Here is a 12,284-nt window from a genome sequence, read left to right on the forward strand (position 1 = left end):
GGTTACAGGGTCAAACATGGACTGCGCCCCACTTCGCCGTATTGCTTCCCCAAAGGTCTGAGGAGGCGGCAGCATGGTGAAGTTTGTGCTGTCACCATCGTAGAAGCCCACCTGCTGCTGGTGGATGAAGGCATTCGTCATATGACCAAACACAATAGCCAACAGTGGCCAGCCGGCACCATAGAGGATTGCGAAGACCGTGCCCAGGAACAGCAGGACAATGTCTTGCGCTGTGGCATAGTGAAACTGGGACACAAATACAATGCATTACTGCAGACTCATTAGTAACGTGTGTAACATTGGTGTACCTTAATGTATGCTTGCTCTCACAATCAAGAGCCTCCTGTGACAAACTTGGAACAGCGAAAATAACAAGCTAGGTTAGGTTAGGTTAGCAGTGACAAAAAGCAGTGACAGGAATGGCTGCAACTTGTAGCCCGCGGTTCCGTAAATTCCGTAAACTAAGCAGAGAAGAAAAATGTTGTACTTCGTTTTGATCTTGTACGCCAAATCAGGAGTTCTGTACAGGAATAAGAAGCTTAATAAACAGTTGTCGTAAGATCAGTCAACGAGAACGATGTTGTTGAAAAAATATGGGTAGAGGTTACACCATGCAATTGGCAAGAGATGATGGTTCAACGCACCAACTAGCTGTAAATCGCTACTTAAGACAACAATGCAAAACTAAGGCTCTAAACTTGAAGTGAACAGACATCACATCAGAGAGATAACGTGACAACACCATCGTATAAATTTGCAACATCACACACTTAATGAAACAAAAATCACTCCTATACACCTTTTCATCAGGCGAGGAGGAAAGGGTGTGTGACAAGCTTTTCCTCCTCTGTGGCTTGTGCGAGCCAGCGCGGCTTAATGTGTTGCCGGTCGCTCGCTGCGGAATGATTTGGAGGTGTTTTAGCTAGTTCTGAGTGCAATTTACGGGATGCAGTTCTTACGAGGTTGTCGAACAACCACTGTGTAGCCTTTAGGTGCAGCAGTAGCTACAGTATCTGGAAATTTATCTTGCATGTGCAAAAATGCGATGCGCATCATCAGCCGCGGTGTGTGTATGTGTTGTGAACTATGTTGGATGTATCAGTTTTCACTCGACGAAGACTTGTTGTAAAACATTTGCATCAGCCACCGGCAATGTTCTCACGCATTTTAAGTCTAGTAGACTTCAAATCACTATGTCTACATTAGCCTCCTGCAAGAAGCCGAAGGCTTTGCTCAACACAGCGAGCACTGCGGCTGGCAAACCAACATGATACACATAAGCTCCGTGCTTCGATCGGCATTGCCTTTTTGCCCTGTAAGGCTTAATATACAAAGGGGATCGCATAAAGAGAATCCAACAGCTATTTGTAAGTACACAATTTCCGTAAGATGGGTGAATGCATCGTAGATGACTGAACTTACGAGACTGAAAAAAAAAGAGTTCACATATCCTCCTTTTGTGGCAAAATAAAACAGAACATGGGATAACGACGGCAATAAGACTTCGCATGGTCGTGCCGCATGCTTGGACCACTTGGACCATGCGCTATATAGAACAAACAGATCTATAACACAGCATTCAGTACTGCCTCGGACGCTCGCACAGTCTGCAGCTGGTCGTTCGACCATTCGAAAAGCATGATTCATACTGTACGGTAAGCGGTTCTTATTAACCAAACTATTTTATTTGTGGGCGGAAACCTTGCCCAACAAACAAGGTAGTCGCCTAATGCATCTACAGATAACAACTTGAACGCTTGTCAAAGTAAACAGCACAACTTATTCGCCAGGACCCACGTTGTTAGGATTATCAAATGTTTCGTAACCACTCGTTGCAGCTAAACCAGAGCTTAGAATTACAGTGCTGAGAATGCTGCAGTAAGGTAACATATGTGAAAGTAATTTTCAGAAATACCTAACTGATATTCGAGGTAGAACAGTTCTCAGACGCGCACACCTTGCACTGGGTGTCTCCGTCCGTCCTAACGCCAGCAGAAACTTCAGCCGCTTAATTACTTCAGACTTAAATTCCTTCACTAGGCCTCACAGGACCGTTCTCCACATAGAAGACGCCGTTGCATGCTAAATACACCACGGGAGAGTGAATAAATCCATCAGAAACTGCCGCCAAGCGTATACCACAGCATACAACACGGGCATTCGCCCAAACCAGCATGCCAACTGCCCATAGATGGCGCCACAGTCTACGCAATGGCGGTGCCCATGAAAAACTGGTTTATACATGGGGTATACACTTGTCCAAAGTTCAGGTCAGGCGACATGAAACCATGTATACAACATTAGATCATCCTTGCAAATTTTCTTTTGGAAACACAAGCATCGAACGGTTGATCACAACCGCTCGTGTTTTCAAACAATATTAAAATATTCATAAAAACTTAGCAGATAACACAGCATGAAGTGCGAAGCAGGAAAGCGTAACTGCGTGCCAACTCGATCAACAGGTCAATGACATTGTATTAACATGTTCGGAGCATGTTTAAAGCACCTGCAAACTACCCGCTGCATGACATTACGCCTGAATATTAAAAAAAATTCTAATACTAACAACACGATCTACTTTCTATCGGTTTCAGAAAGTTAATCACCCACAGGGCGAACTCAATCGACGAGAAATGCACACATTTACCTGTTTTTGAACGCTACCCATAACATGAACGACAAAGCTCACAGGAAAAATATTAAACATTCCGTATTACTCACCATTTTCCAGTAAGAGACCCTTGGTCGCGGCCACCTGTCATTGTCCCTGCAAAGAGCGAGGCACCGAAACAGCTGCGTTAAGGTCGTTTCACATGGTGCGATTTTCATCGCACCGGAAGTGTGCTTTCTGACACATGCGACGAAAGTTGCAGTCGCAGGGCCGATTCTGCGATTTTCGGCTGCGACCAACCGGTTCGTCGCAGCCGATGATCAAGCGATCAGCGTTGCAGCAATCGCTGCGATTTTCCATCGAAATTGTGCCGAGAGCTATTTCGCAGTCTGTTTTGGAAAATGATAGCGGTCGCTCAACACGTTTATAGATACTTTTTTGTCTATAATATTGGCTCAACAAGCCTTGAACAGTGCAACTAATTGAGTGGAGCCTTGGATTGCGCAATCGGTACGTAACATCAGCACCGACAGGCGAACAGTGCAGATAAAAACTCGTAGGTCAGATTCGGTTGTGTGATTTATATGCGTTTGTTGACACCCTACGTTGCTAATCACGCGATGCTTTTTTTAGGTTGGCTTCGGGTGCTGATAGTATGTACTTTTGCATGATTTTTCCGTTATTCACACGCGCTGCGAGTTGGTAAATAGTACAAGGTGTCCCTCACGGGAAGGCATGGCCTTCGGATGTTGTCCTAATTTTCTGGTTGTAGAGACAACTCACGATATATGAAAACGCCAGTTTTTGCACGGTACGCTTTTACGGACGGAACAATTTAAAGAATATGCAACTACGGACAAATGCTACGGTCAATAGGTCACGCTATATGCGCGACCATTCAGTTGCAGTCGGTTGGTTTGGGCTTTCGTGTGCATTTTATCCAATGAATTATCTCAATACAAGATTCTGTTACTTCTGCTGCGAGATGCGACTGCTTATCAAGCTCTCAAAGTGAACGTGCAAACTATATATCGTAATGAGTGTTCTACAATGCCATATTTAACGCTTTGACTGGGATGAAACAGTACTGTCAATTTGTTTTCGAAGTAATATTTAAAGTTTTTTTCCCATTTTTCTGATGTATCATTTTTCTCTTGCACAAAAAGCAATAAACCTTCAGTGTGTTGCAGACTTTGTATCCTTACTGCATCTGTATTAACCCTCACCCATTAAAAGGTAATTGCATATTTCGCTTACTTCAGTGCAACGAATTACTTTTGTTTGTGCTGGTTGTAACATATCGCTGTACTGAAACAAACTACTTCGCCATAAACATCCTTGCCTTTTCTGGCTTCTCTGTCTCTACTTGATAAAAAACACATGCAATAATGCGAAAAACAGCCAAACACCTTGTTTTTATAAGCAGTAGATAACTCATTAAACAAAATCAGATCAAAATTGTGCAGTGAAGTCAGCCGGTTGCATTCCTTCCTCTGAATGATAGCAACTTTTCAAGTGTGGGTGGTTCTTGCATGTCCACAGCTCGTAAAGTCTGCACTCATCACGAGGCATAGGTATTGCTCATTAAGATGGAGGCAATGTTGCTAATGAGTCTGCACTTTAATGTATTACTGCATAACCTCGTACAACCATATCCTATCATTACTCAGTCGAGCTTGCTCAGAGTCATATTCACCAAAATTCTACTTATCCGAGCTTGCTCCGACTCATATTCACCAAAGTTATACTCGGCCGAGCTTGATCTGACTAATATTCACAAAGATTCTACTTAGGCAAGCTTGCACCGAGTCATATTCACCAAAATTCTACTCAACTGAGCTTGCTCTGACTTATATTCATCAAAATTATACTCAGATGAGCTTGCCCTGACTACCACATGACAATATTCACTAAAAGTTTACTCAACCGAGCTTGCTCTTACTCATATTCACCAAAATTCTATTCAGCCAGGCTCACACGAACTCAGACTCATGGTTAGTTCGAAGTCCTAGTGAGCCGACGTTTGAGTGGGTTCACCATGCTATGTATACATTACACTATGTGACCTGTACGGTGAATAAGCAAACATTGCATATGAGTACGTATTGCATCGGGTGAAATAAGGACAACTGTACACACTGCAGTTAGTTTTCTAGAGTTTAAATGGCCGTTGAGTGAAAGGTTCACCACATGTCGATTCAAGCAAGTGCATTGGATCTGCATCATATTTCTTGCCAATCCTGCTGGCTGTCCTGGCCATTACTGGGTGGCCACATTTTGTACATTTCAACGCAAAGTTGAATAAATGACTGTGGTGCAATATATTAAAAAAAAGATGCTTGCATCACTGCACGTATAACAATCAGAACATGATACAAACACATGCACATAATATGCACAAAAATGATAAATACATAAACAGACTGAATCAGCTAGCCACCACCTATTGAAAAAAAAAAGACAAAGCACAGACCAATGCTGCAATGGGACTACATATAACCATTCCCCTTGCCAGGTACATGGGCTATAGGAGAAACACACGTGCAACCTAGCAGTTACCTCGAGGTAGCAGCTATGGACGCATTTGCATTCGCAGCTGGCCACTCAAACACTCAAGTGTGTTCTGTGTGTACTTGTACTTAGGCACACTTTTTATTGTCTATATCTCAAAAATTTAATGTGGCTCCTCAAAATTTTGAGAATGTTTGGATTCTGAGGCTTGCAAAGGTAAATATTTTTATTCCATTCTCATTCAAGGTGAAAGCTCATACAAAAGCTTAGAGATATTGTCAGTGCCCCTCACTTTCCCTCAGAACATAAGAAGTCTTACTGAGATTCTAGCAGCTTTTCAACAGCAAGAAAGGGAATCAGCTTCCCCTGTTTTCAGCATTAGGTTAAGGCAGTCAATTCAGGGAGGCATAAAGTTTTGCTAATACAATTGGTTCGGGAATACAAGATTAGATTGTACCTTGACGCTTTCCTAGCACTTTCTTATTTTGGTCAAATAATCTAGTTTGAAATGGCTCCAATTAGCATGCTCTACCATTGGTCTAATATAGGTTAAGTACATGACTAGCTTAACAGACTGGGATGATGGCTTTCATTTCCAGGAAAGGAACCATAGTGTCTGCTCCAGTTGCATATGTTTTTGGCTATCTGGAGTTTTCAGCCTCACTCTTAGATAATGTGCTCAAGCAGGTAGAAGCACACGTATGCTATTAGCGGATAGTTACGATAGCTTCTTACTTTACACTTGCCAATATGAATACAAAATTTTAACATTCGATTTTGCTATTAAACAAACCTACCCCTAACAACGTATTTTAATGTAAGCCGTGGGGCTACGCGGCTGCCCTACGTACTGCAGAATATTGACTTAAGCTTCTTGATACAGATTAAAAGCACACTAACAGCGCGAGAAACAGGACGAGAAAATAGACGACGTCCATGTCTGTCAGAATATGATACTATGTACACAAGTGACTGCAGCTCCCCCCAAAAATGTGGTGTCGGCTTTTACGCCTTTCGAAATATTCAGAGAGCACTTGTATGAATAATTACAGCACACGCGCCTAGACGGACGAACCAGGCTGGCGCTAAGATTAACGTTCACAACGCAAATTCCATGGCACGTTCAGCAATTACACACAGATCATTTGCGGCTTCCTTCAGGGGCCGACGTGAGCTTTTGGGTTGGTGCTCGCTGCTAAGTTTGGTGCAAGAATATTGCTAGGAGCAGGAACCGCTTATGCGCAATCACGAGCAATATACACACATTCTTTTTTCAGCGGCTGACGTTAAGCACGGGTAGCGCGAGGGTCTCTGCGTTGACATGACGACTTCGCTGCAGACGAATTCCGAATACTGCATATGCGATGACAACCGCTAAAGGGGCTTGTTGATAGGTCCTCTTGTAATTTGTTGTACCGCAGGAAGAACGACACGGGCATAAAACACGCACGAGACAGCACACAGCGCTGAACGACAACCAGCGATCAGCTGTTTACGTCCGCCATTTCTCTACGTATTGAACTTCATAAACCGCTGTTGCGCACTCGAAAACAAATTAAACTTTGAAGCGTTTTTAAATTACAAAACGCACGTATTATTTGGGCCTAATAAAGAGAGGTCAATTATACCGCACACGTTTTTTTCCTTACATTAAAGAAATTACACGGCTTGTGCAACAAAACCATGCAGCAAGCCACCCTGGGCGCCGCACCAGTCCCATTGTTTTTTGGCATGGTTCGGCGGCGTCCTCCGTAACTATGGTAACGCTACTCTATAACGAAGGCTCTATTACGTACACAAAGACAACACTACAAAACAAAATAAATACAAAATATGTTAGGCAAAGAAAAAGTCGCTATAATTTTTTTTTTCCGGCGGTATTATCAATTGGTAAGCGGGACTGAGCAGCGAGCGATAAGAAGACGGCGCCACCGCCGCTTCGCGCGCTATGTTTTTCGCGGGAAACCACTTGTAGCGTGGGGGTCTTTGTTAGCCGGTCTCCCGTGTATGTGGTGTTGGTGACCGATTTTATCTCGCAATATAGTTTGTTCTCCGCGAAAGACGTCACCGACAAGATGGAAACTGTCAACGCGGTGCCCGTGTCCACCGTGAAATTGGATACGACGAACGGCAAGTGCTCATCGGACGAGAAATGCGGCGGGGCGAACGGAGGCTCGGACGACCGCGAAGGGACCGACGACAAAGAGGAGTTGCCGTCGCCGCCGGCCGCCAAGCTCAAAGGTGGGAAACGCAAGCGACGCTCCAACGGCGACGCTGCCGGCGGCAGCCAGCCTACCCTGACCGCGCTGTTTAGTCAGATGGCGAAGCGCGTCAAGAGCGAGAAAAAACCGGCTGTCGCGGAGGTGAGCTACACCCGTTGCTCCGACTGTCGGCAGGTGCTGGACGCCGCCGAGTTGCGGCTTTTCGAGGGTGACCCGGCGGACGCCGTCGACGAGTTCTCGGCGCTTACCGACCCGCGGTTGAGCGTGTTCGATAACGAGGCCGCCATCGACGATGGCGGCGACGACGTGATGGACACGCCGCAGCACAAGCTCACGCAGTTCGCTGTCTACGACCGGCACACGCACCTGTGCCCCATCGACGCCGGCCTGATCGAGCGCGACGTGGAGCTCTACTTCAGCGGGTACGTGAAGCCCATTTACGACGAGGACCCTTCCCCCGAGAATGGCATATGCTGCAAGGCGTTGGGACCGATCGGCGCCTGGTGGACCGCGGGTTTCGACGGTGGCGAGAACGCTGTGATCGGATTCACCACTCCGTACGCCGACTACGTGCTCATGTCGCCCAGCGAGCAGTACGCGCCCTTCATCGACGCCATCAAGGAAAAGATCTACATGAGCAAGTTGGTGATCGAGACGGTCGTGAAGGACCCGAACACCACGTACGAGGACCTGCTCAACAAACTCGAGCTGACGCCCCCGCCTCAGGGCATCGCCAAGTTCACTGAGGACGCGCTGCTTCGAAATGCCCAGTTCGTAATCGATCAGGTGCAGAGTTTCGACGTTACCGGAGACGACGACGAGGCGCACCTGATCGTGACGCCCTGCTTGCGGAGCTTGGTTAACCTGGCTGGCGTGACGTTGGGTCAGCGGCGAGCGATGCGGCGCGGTCGACGCAAAGCGTTGCCCAAGAAGTCCGTCTGTACGTTGGCTACGACAACGCCGCTCGTACGAGACGTCTTCGAGGTGCTGTTCCACGGTCAGATCGATGACAAGGCTTCCAACGCTGCCCGTCGCAAGCGGTGTGGAGTTTGCGAAGCGTGCCAGTCGGCCGACTGTGGCAAGTGCAGGCCGTGCAAGGACATGGTGAAGTTTGGAGGCACGGGCAGGCAGAAGCAGTGCTGCATAGAGCGGCGCTGCCTCAACAAGGTCTTCCAGGAAGCGGAAGAAGACGATGGCGACACGGAAGAGATGGAGGACAAGCTCGACCGCAAGGCCGTGCAGGCAGAGGCGCCTGCGTCGCGCAAGACGATGCAGCGCGGTGGCAGCCACGTCTGCTGGGTTGACGACAAGCCGGTCGCCACGCTCAACAAGAAATCGTACTTCTCGCGTGCCGTGGTCAACGGCCACGAGCTGCGATGGGGCGACTTCGTGCTCGTCACCCCCACGGATCCCGGTACACCGCTGTACGTGGCCCGAATCGTCTACATGTACGAAACTCCATGGGGCGAGAAGATGTTCCACGCGCACTGGTTTTGGAGGGGTTCGGACACCGTGCTGGGCGAATCGTCCGATCCTCGCGAGCTCTTTCTCGCCAACGAATGCGAGAACCAGAGTCTCAGCACAGTGAACGACCTCTGTACGGTGGTGCTCAAACCTGCAGCCCAGGACTGGTTTTCTCGCGGTGGCGTGCACAGTTTGGAGGCCGAATGCGTGCTGCAGGGTGACGACGACGGAAGGTCATTCTTCTACCAGAAGGCCTACGAACCGGAGCACGCGCGCTTCATCGACCCGCCCGAACTGTCTTGCCCAGAGGAGTGCGACGTGACGCAAGCTTGTACCTCGTGTCGTCATGCAGAAGCGCAGGGGAAACTGGAGACTCCTGTTCCGGGAGAGGTCATCGAGGAAGATGGCGGCAAACTCTGCTATTCGAGCATCTTATTCCAGGGCAACTCGTTCTGCGTCAGCGAGTGTGTCTTCCTGGAGCCGGATGCGTTCCAGTTTGACTTCAAGCCGCCCAAGAGCAAGAACAAGGGCAGCATCAAAAAGGAAGACGTGGACGAGGACATATACCCAGAGTACTACCGCAAACGTTCCGAGTACATCAAGGGATCGAACGCCGACGTACCCGAACCCTTCAAGATCGGCAAGATCGTATCCATTTATAGAAAATCAGGCAGTGGTGATGCCAAAAACGAGCCCGAAAGGTTCAGGCTGAGGGTCAAGAAATTTTACCGCTCCGAGAACACGCATCAGCCAAAGCTGGACACCAACCTCTGCCTCTTGTACTACTCCGAAGAAGAGGCTGTGGTCGGGCTGAACAAGGTGTGCGGCAAGTGCTACATTGTGTACAGCGAAAACCTGGCTGAGGATGTCGAAGACTATCTTCGCCGAGGCCCTCACCGTTTCTACTTTACCGAAGCGTACGACAGTGAGACCAAGCGTTTCGTGGAGCCTTCATCCAAGGCACGCATGATGGGTTGTCTCGGCAAGGGCAAGGGTAAGAAAGGCAAGAGTTCGAGCAATGCCGTCAACATCGAACCGCCCGAAGAGTACTACGTGCCGCAGCGCAAGCTACGCAGTCTCGACGTCTTCGCGGGCTGCGGAGGCCTGTCTGAGGGATTCCACCAGGCCGGCGTCAGCGAGTCCTGCTGGGCCATCGAGCGGGAAGAGCCCGCCGCCACAGCCTTCCGTCTGAACTTCCCGGACGCCACCATCTTCACCGACGACTGCAATCGTCTCTTGCGCCTGGTAATGGACGGCGAGACCGTCAACGAGCATGGGCAGACGCTGCCGCAGAAGGGAGACGTCGAGCTGCTCTGCGGCGGACCTCCGTGCCAGGGCTTCAGCGGCATGAACCGCTTCAACTCAAGGCAGTACTCCCAGTTCAAGAACTCGCTCATTGCCTCATACCTGAGCTACTGCGAGTACTACCGGCCGCGCTTCTTCTTGCTCGAGAACGTGCGCAACTTCGTCTCGTTCAAGCGCAGCATGGTTCTCAAGCTGACCCTGCGCTGCCTCATCAGCATGGGTTACCAGTGCACCTTCGGCGTGCTTCAGGCCGGCAACTACGGAGTACCGCAGACTCGTAGGAGAGCCATCATCCTGGCGGCTGCCCCGGGAGAAAAGCTTCCGCTCTACCCGGAACCGCAGCATGTGTTCGCTCCTCGGGCCTGCCAGCTGACCGTAATGGTGGACGACCGCAAGTATCTGTCCAACTGCAAGTGGTCGTCGTCCGCTCCGCTCAGGACCATCACCGTCCGCGACGCCATGTCGGACCTGCCCGAGATCCGCAACGGCGCCAAGTTCGACGAGATTCCGTACGGCGCCCAGGCCCTGACCCCGTTCCAGAAAAGTCTCCGCGCCGGTGGCGCGGTGCTGCGGGATCACGTGTGCAAGGAGATGGCGCCCGTGGTCGAAGCCCGCATGCGGCACATTCCCCTGGCCCCGGGCTCCGACTGGCGCGACCTGCCCAACACCGTCGTGCGGCTCTCGGACGGTGTGACGTACACCAAGAAGCTGTGCTACACGCACCACGACGCCAAGAACGGCAAGTCGTCAACTGGTGCCCTCCGCGGGGTCTGCCCCTGTGCCTCGGACAAGCCGTGCGACCCGCTGTGCCGACAAGACAACACGCTGATCCCGTGGTGCCTGCCGCACACGGGCAACCGACACAACCACTGGGCAGGGCTGTACGGTCGACTCGAGTGGGACGGGTTCTTCAGCACCACCGTGACCAACCCGGAGCCGATGGGCAAGCAGGGCCGAGTTCTGCACCCCGAGCAGCACCGCGTCGTGAGCGTGCGGGAGTGTGCTAGGTCGCAGGGGTTCCCGGACACTTACCGCTTCTTCGGCACCATCCTGGACAGACATCGGCAAGTTGGCAACGCCGTGCCGCCACCCATGGCGCGGGCTATCGGGCGCGAAATCCTCAAGTGCCTAGCTGACGAAAAGGACAACTGACTCTATAGCGCTGAAATGTGACGATCAAGTGTGCCTTTGGGGAGGATATGGCTCCGAAACTCCGGAAAATGTACGTTTTTGGTGCTCACTGTTTTTAGATTGTCACATGCGGTTCGGCCGCTGTGTGTTTCTATGTGCTGTTTTTAATCCACGGATATTTGCTTTTTGATCTCCGAGGAAAATTGTACCTTTGCTAGACTGCCTTTTTACACTCAGCGGCAAATTTATGTCGGTTTGTAGCTTTAATTAAGCGTTTAGATATTGCCTTATGGCCTCTTGCCGTCTGCAAGAAACGGGCACACGGAAGGCGACTGTTGTGTTGGAAAGGCAATTTCCTGCTGCACTGTATATAATGATTTTATATCACTATTTTTTATGCACCTTAAATAAAGAAAGCCCATGGTACATATTATTTAAGTGTGAAGATAGTGGGTGTTTTCAGCGTGTTCTGTTTAAATGTATCAAGTCATTAAAAGTACAACGAACTAGTTCGCTCTGAACCGTTACTTTGGCGTTTCTGCGTGTCGTAGCTTGAGTGCGCGACCTTACAAAGTTTTCTGACAACGGTCTTCCCAGTGGGCGCATTCATTTAGAGCCGTGCGAGTTCCAACTATCAGTACTTAATGAGACGTCGTTGCTGAGGTTGTAATTACGTTTAGATTGTTGTCACGCTTGGCAAAGCTGACGGGTTCGCTGTACGGTTGAGTGGAAATCGTGTTTTACCATGGTGTCATGTTTCATACAACCAGTGTTTGATGTGTAAAAGTTTTACGCTCATTGGACGATTAAATGATCTTTTTCATGTACACCTCGAGTGTGCTTGTGTTTTGTTTTACTATCCGCCTCCGCGGTGGCTGAGCGGTGTTGGCATGCTGTTGCTCAGCACGAGGTCGCCAGTGGGAGTCCCGACCGAAGTGAGCATCTTTATCAAACCTTCGCTGGCTTTCATGACCGCCGCCACAGCTAGGCGTCACCACTGTGCACGTGACATCATAGGTGTTCGCAGTCAGGATTAG

The 12,284-nt window shown here is 49.3% G+C and overlaps 1 protein-coding gene across 1 annotated transcript; it reads left to right on the forward strand.

Annotated features, from left to right (window-relative positions):
• The first annotated feature begins 7,106 nt into the window (after positions 1-7,106).
• LOC119437376 (DNA (cytosine-5)-methyltransferase 1) lies at positions 7,107-12,053 on the forward strand. The gene has a single exon (XM_037704404.2). The coding sequence runs from the start codon at positions 7,201-7,203 to the stop codon at positions 11,266-11,268; it is 4,068 nt and encodes a 1,355-aa protein (XP_037560332.1). The 5' UTR covers positions 7,107-7,200; the 3' UTR covers positions 11,269-12,053.
• The last annotated feature ends 231 nt before the right edge of the window (positions 12,054-12,284 follow it).

The sequence above is a fragment of the Dermacentor silvarum genome, chromosome 1 (genome assembly GCF_013339745.2).
Source record: "Dermacentor silvarum isolate Dsil-2018 chromosome 1, BIME_Dsil_1.4, whole genome shotgun sequence".
Taxonomy (NCBI): Eukaryota; Metazoa; Arthropoda; class Arachnida; order Ixodida; family Ixodidae; genus Dermacentor; species Dermacentor silvarum.

Excerpts from the sequence above, each read along its gene's own strand:
- LOC119437376 (XM_037704404.2), top strand. The coding sequence starts at position 7,201 with ATGGAAACTGTCAACGCGGTGCCCGTGTCCACCGTGAAATTGGATACG.